The following is a 7102-nucleotide window of genomic DNA, read 5'->3' as shown; positions in this document are numbered from 1 at the left end:
CCGCCATGGGCCTAGAGCACTCCCCGGCCGCATGCAGTGAGTGTACAGTGTCCCATCCGGCCGGGGACCAGAGAAGATCGATCTGCCTTGAGTTCAGTACTCCTCCTTTCAAGCAGTACCCTCGGATCAAAATCCAGGGCATTCGGTCTCAATTATAGATCAGATTTTACAGGTTCAAATTTGACTAGTTTATCAAGTAAAAATAAACTGAAGTTACAGCTAATTAAATTAAGAAATGCACGCATGCTAATTACTCTCTCTCGAAATGTGGTTGAGGAGGTCGTACACTTGACTACTGTATGTGTGCACCAGAGGAGTACATGCACCATTCATGCAAGCTTTTAATTTGCACCTGCGTATGTCTCCATTTGCACAGTATTAGTGGAACACAAACTTGAAGTGAAAATGCATGTGCCAGTACACAGTACAGCGACTCACTGTAGCAGTGTCCAAATGTTTGGCAAGAACTATGTATAGAGGAAACAATGCATGGTAATCAAAAGAAAATGGAGAGATTCCTTGCAATGGGAGATCTTAAATACCCAATTTACCTCAAATCTTGCGGTTATGTCACCATGAGGGTATGTATGGGACATTTGGACATGAGCAAAACACCACAGCTAGCACTGATCAATTGTTCAGCTCCCAAAACTCCAATATTCAAATCTCAATTACCATTTGCCGACTGGCACATACTTACTCAGCTACTCACTGACCTAGGTAGCTAGAATCATAAGGACTCGATCGACAACAAGAAGAAATTAAACAAGAAAAAGGAGAAGGATAGTGAAATCAAATGGCAAGAGAAATATAGCTCAAATCTTGCAAAATAAGCGCGAACGATGTATACATTACCGACACGTACGTAGGGAAGCAAATACGACAAGGAGGGAGGTCTCTTGTCGGCGAGGTGATTGATTCTACTATACTCGGGAGGTGCTTGGAGCAGCAGCGACGCTACTCCCTTCAGCCTGGGCGCCGGTGGGTGACGGCAGTGGTGAAGCCGCCGTGGTGCCGCTGCCACTTTGCTCTCCTCCTTCGCCGCGGCCCGGGACAGCCGCGGCGGCCGACGACGAGCTCGCCCCCTCCCCGGCAGCGCCGGCAGGGAGCGCGGGCGTGCGCTTGCGCTTCTTCTTCTCGTAGGGTATGCCCCTGGCCTTGGCCTGGCCGTCGCGGACCTCGCGGAGGTAGATCCGCACGGCGCGCGCGGCGAAGGGGTTGGACTCGGGCGCGTGGCCGCTCTCCTCGTAGGCGGCGCGGAGGCGGCCGATGAGCGCGTCGAGGGAGCCCCAGGCCTGGCGGAGCGGGCAGGGGCAGGGCGCGGGCGGGCTGGGCTGGCCGTAGTGCGCGCAGCCGGACGCGTGCACCTTGGTCTTGCCGAACTGGTCGAGGTACTTGAGGAACTCGATGACGTGCGCGCCGCTGCAGCGCGCCAGCGTCAGCGGGGGGCGGTGGTTGCGCAGGTACTGCAGGAACGTGTTCCAGTCCCGCCGCTTCTGCGACTCGTACCTGCTCAGCTGCTGCGGCGGCGGGGGCATCGGCTGCGGCTGCGGGGGCGCCACCGCCAGCGCCACCGGCTGCTGCGCGTCGCCCGCGGCGGAGGAGGACGGAGGGCCGGCGGTGCCCGGGGAGTCCATGATGCGGCTTGGAGGTTAGCCCGCCCGCCGGCCGGCCGCCGCGCGCGGCTGGAGCGGGCGATCTGGCAGGGAGGGGGTAGTGGAGACGCGCGCGGGGAGCGGGCGGGCGGACGGGCCGAGAGCGACGTTGGCGGGGAGGTGAACCTGGGTGCTAGTGAAGTGAGGGGGACGGACGGAGGTGTGATGCTTGAAGGTGATAGCTGGGGAGGGAGGGGAGCGCGGTGTGGGGGCCGGGGAGCATTCACGTGGTTGGTGGCCCCCGGCCGTCGCCGGAACAATTCCCTGCGCGCTACGTACGTGCGGTGCGCGCGTATCGTATGCATGAACAGTTGTAAGTAGTTGTGCATGTGCGCGTAGGGATCGGAGGAGAGGCTGAGGCTGAGAGGCGGCGGCTGTTGCATGGCCGGCCGGCCAGCGGGCGATCGAGATGCGGCATCGCTCGTGCGCGTCGGATTGTGGCAGCGTTGAGGTCATGCTGTGTCCAACAGTGGCGGGTGTCGGCTGGGCCGGACGAGGAGGATATATTAGTACCAGTAGTACTGATCAGTGCCCTGGTAACATGCATTGTTTTGCTATTCCAAATTCCACTTGTCAGACCCGAAACAGTTTTCAGACTCTCTTTTAAGAAAGATAAAACATTTTTATATGTTTGCAACAACATATTATATATATTCCCTCCGTCCCATAATGTAAGACGTTTTTATACACGAGTAGAACACAAATTGTTGTGGGCGTCAATTTTGTCAATTTACTTGCCGTTACTAGTCTTATCTTGATTCGGCGCCATCATGGGATGAAGCGGCCCGGACCGACTTTACACGTACGCTTACGTGAGACTGGTTCCACCGACTGACATGCACTAGTTGCATAAGGTGGCTAGCGGGTGTCTGTCTCTTCCACTTTAGTCGGATCGGATTCGATGAAAAGGGTCCTTACGAAGGGTAAATAGAAATTGGCATATCACGTTGTGGTTTTGGCATAGATAAGAAACGTTCTTGCTAAGAAACCGATAGCAGGCACGTAAAAAACTTGCAACAACAATTAGAGGACGTCTAACTTGTTTTTGCAGCATGTGCCATGTGATGTGATATGGCCAAAAAGATGTAATGAATGATATATGTGATGCATGAGATTGATCATGTTCTTGTAATAGGAATCACGACTTGCATGTCGATGAGTATGACAACCGGCAGGAGCCATAGGAGTTGTCTTAGTTTATTTATGACCTGCGTGTCAACATATAACGTCATGTAATTACTTTATTTTATTGCTAAACCGTTAGCCATAGTAGTAGAAGTAATAGATGACGAGACACCTTCATTAAGACACGATGATGCAGATCATGATGATGGAGATCATGGCGTCATGCTGGTGACGACGATGATCATGGCGCCCCGAAGATGAAGATCATAAGGAGCAAACTGATATTGGCCATATCATGTCACTATTTGATTGCATGTGATGTTTATCATGTTTTACATCTTATTTGCTTAGAACGACGGTAGCTTAAATAAGATGATCCCTCGCAATAATTTCAAGAAAGTGTTTCCCCTAACTGTGCACCGTTGCGAAGGTTCGTGGTTTCGAAGCACCACGTGATGATCGGGTGTGATAGATTCTATGTTCGAATACAACGGGTGTAAGCCAGATTTACACACGCAATACACTTAGGTTGACTTGACGAGCCTAGCATGTACAGACATGGCCTCGGAACACGAAAGACCGAAAGGTCGAGCATGGGTCGTATAGAAGATACGATCAACATGAAGATGTTCACCGATGTTGACTAGTCCGTCTCACGTGATGATCAGACACGGCCTAGTTGACTCGGATCATGTTTCACTTAGATGACTAGAGGGATGTCTATCCGAGTGGGAGTTCATTGAATAATTTGATTATATGAACTTAATTATCATGGACTTAGTCTAAAATCTTTGCAATATGTCTTGTAGATCAAATGACCCACGCTAATGTTGCCCTCAACTTCAACGCGTTCCTAGAGAAAACCAAGCTGAAAGATGATGACAGCAACTATACGGACTTGGTCCGGAACCTGAGGATCATCCTCATAGCTGCCAAGAAAGATTATGTCCTAGAAGCACCGCTAGGTAACGCACCAATCCCAGAGAACCAAGACATTATGAACGCTTGGCAGCAGCGTGCTGATGGTTACTCTCTCGTTCAGTGTGACATGCTTTACAGCTTAGAACCGGGGCTCCAAAAGCGTTTTGAGCAACACGGGGCATATGAGATGTTCGAAGAGCTGAAAATGGTTTTCCAAGCTCATGCCCGGGTCGAGAGATATGAAGTCTCCGACAAGTTCTTCAGTTGTTAGATGGAGGAAAATAGTTCTGTCAGTGAGCACATACTCAAAATGTCTGGGTTGCACAACCGCTTGACTCAGCTGGGAGTTAATCTCCCGAATGACGCGGTCATTGACAGAATCCTTCAGTCGCTTCCACCGAGCTACAAGAGCTTTGTGATGAACTTCAATATGCAGGGGATGGAAAAGACCATTCCTGAGGTATATTCAATGCTGAAATCAGCGGAGGTGGAGATCAAAAAGGAACATCAAGTGTTGATGGTGAATAAAACCACTAAGTTTAAGAAAGGCAACGGTAAGAAGAACTTCAATAAGGACGGCAAGGGGGTTGCCGCGCCCGGTAAGCAAGCTGCCGGGAAGAAGCCAAAGAATGGAACCAAGCCCGAGACTGAGTGTTTTTTATTGCAAGGGAAGTGGTCATTGGAAGCGGAACTGTCCCAAATACTTAGTGGACAAGAAGGCCAGCAACACTAAAGGTATATGTGATATACATGTAATTGATGTGTACCTTACTAGTACTCGTAGTAGCTCCTGGGTATTTGATACCGGTGCGGTTGCTCACATTTATAACTCAAAGCAGGAGCTGCGGAATAAGCGGAGACTGGCGAAGGACAAGGTGACGATGCGCGTCGGGAATGGTTCCAAGGTCGATGTGATCGCCATCGGCACGCTACCTCTACATTTACCTACGGGATTAGTTTTAAACCTCAATAATTGTTATTTAGTGCCACCTTTGAGCATGAACATTGTATCAGGATCTCGTTTAATTTGAGATGGCTACTCATTTAAATCCGAGAATAATGATTGTTCTATTTATATGAGAGATATGTTTTATGGTCATGCCCCGCTGGTGAATGGTTTATTCTTAATGAATCTCGAGCGTAATGTTACACATATTCATAGTGTGAATACCAAAAGATGTAAGGTTGATAATGATAGTCCCACATACTTGTGGCACTGCCGCCTTGGTCACATAGGTGTCAAACGCATGAAGAAGCTCCATATAAATGGACTTTTGGAGTCTCTTGATTACGAACCATTTGACACGTGCGAACCATGACTCATGGGTAAAATGACTAAGACTCCGTTCTCAGGAACAATGGAGCGAGCAACCAACTTATTGGAAATCATACATACTGATGTGTGTGGTCCAATGAGTGTTGAGGCTCGCGGTGGCTATCGTTATGTTCTCACCCTCACTGATGACTTGAGTAGATATGGGTATGTCTACTTAATGAAACACAAGTCTGACACCTTTGAAAAGTTCAAGGAATTTCAGAGTGAGGTTGAGAATCAACGTGACAGGAAAATCAAGTTCTTGCGATCAGATCATGGGGGAGAATACTTGAGTCACGAATTTGGCACGCACTTAAGGAAATGTGGAATAGTTTCACAACTCACGCCGTCTGGAACACCTCAGCGTAATGGTGTGTCCGAACGTCGTAATCGCACTCTATTGGATATGGTGCGATCTATGATGTCTCTTACCGATCTACCGCTGTCATTTTGGGGCTATGCTTTAGAGACTGCCGCATTCACTTTAAATAGGGCTCCGTCAAAATCCGTTGAGACGACACCGTATGAATTATGGTTTGGGAAGAAACCTAAGCTGTCGTTTCTAAAAGTTTGGGGATGCGATGCTTATGTCAAGAAACTTCAACCGGAAAAGCTCGAACCCAAGTCGGAAAAATGTGTCTTCATAGGATACCCTAAATAAACTATTGGGTATACCTTCTACCTCAGATCCGAAGGCAAGATATTTGTTGCCAAGAATGGATCCTTTCTAGAGAAAGAGTTTCTCTCAAAAGAAGTAAGTGGAGGGAAAGTAGAAATTGATGAAGTATTGCCTCTTGAACCGGAGAGTGGCGCAGCTCAAGAAAATGTTCCTGAGGTGCCTGCACCGGCTAGAGAGGAAGTTAATGATGATGATCATGAAACTTCAGATCAAGTTGCTACTGAACTTCGTAGGTCCACAAGGACACGTTCTGCACCAGAGTGGTACGGCAACCCTGTCTTGGAAATCATGTTGTTAGACAACGGTGAACCTTCGAACTATGAGAAAGCGATGGCGGGCCCAGAATCCGACAAATGGCTAGAAGCCATGAAATCCAAGATAGGATCCATGTATGAAAACGAAGTATGGATTTTGACTGACTTGCCCGATGATCGGTGAGCCATAGAAAATGAATGGATCTTTAAAAAGAAGACAGACGCAGATGGTAATGTGACCATCTACAAGGCTCGACTCGTCGCTAAGGGTTATCGACAAGTTCAAGGGGTTGACTACGATGAGACTTTCTCACCCGTAGCAAAGCTGAAGTCCGTCCGAATCATGTTAGCAATTGCCGCATTCTATGATTATGAGATATGGCAAATGGACGTCAAAACGGCATTCCTTAACGGCTTTCTTAAGGAAGAATTGTATATGATGCAGCCGGAAGGTTTTTTCGATCCTAAGAATGCTAACAAGGTGTGCAAGCTCGAACACTCAATCTATGGGCTGGTGCAAGCATCTCGGAGTTGGAACATTCGAATTGATGAGATGATCAAAGCGTTTGGGTTTACACAGACTTATGGAGAAGTCTGTGTTTACAAGAAAGTGAGTGGGAGCTCCGTAGCATTTCTCATATTATATGTGGATAACATACTGTTGATGGGAAATGATATAGAATTCTTGGAAAGCATAAAGGCCTACTTGAACAAGTGTTTTTCAATGAAGGACCTTGGAGAAGCTGCTTATATATTAGGCATCAAAATCTATAGAGATAGATCGAGACGCCTCATTGGTCTTTCACAAAGTACGTACCTTGACAAGATATTGATGAAGTTCAATATGGATCAGTCCAAGAAGGGGTTCTTGCCTGTATTGCAAGGTATGCAATTGAGCACGGCTCAATGCCCGACCACGGCAGAAGATAGAGAAAAGATGAGTGTCGTCCCCTATGCCTCGGCCATAGGGTCTATTATGTATGTCATGCTGTGTACCAGACCTGATGTAAACCTTGCCGTAAGTTTGGTAGGAAGGTACCAAAGTAATCCCGGCATGGAACACTGGATAGCGGTCAAGAATATCCTGAAGTACCTGAAGAGGACTAAGTATATGTCTCTCGTTTATGGAGGTGATGAAGAGCTTGTCGTAAAG

At 48.1% G+C, this 7102-nt stretch overlaps 1 protein-coding gene across 1 annotated transcript; it reads right to left on the bottom strand.

Annotated features, from left to right (window-relative positions):
• Positions 1-261: 261 nt before the first annotated feature.
• LOC125536247 (protein G1-like7) lies at positions 262-1796 on the bottom strand. Its single transcript, XM_048699437.1, has one exon. The coding sequence runs from the start codon at positions 1635-1637 to the stop codon at positions 924-926; it is 714 nt and encodes a 237-aa protein (XP_048555394.1). The 5' UTR covers positions 1638-1796; the 3' UTR covers positions 262-923.
• Between the last annotated feature and the right edge of the window lie 5306 nt (positions 1797-7102).

The sequence above is a fragment of the Triticum urartu genome, chromosome 1 (genome assembly GCF_003073215.2).
Source record: "Triticum urartu cultivar G1812 chromosome 1, Tu2.1, whole genome shotgun sequence".
Lineage (NCBI taxonomy): Eukaryota > Viridiplantae > Streptophyta > Magnoliopsida > Poales > Poaceae > Triticum > Triticum urartu.
The sequence above is the reverse complement of the archived record's forward strand: the minus strand, read 5'-3'. Positions and strand labels throughout refer to the sequence as shown.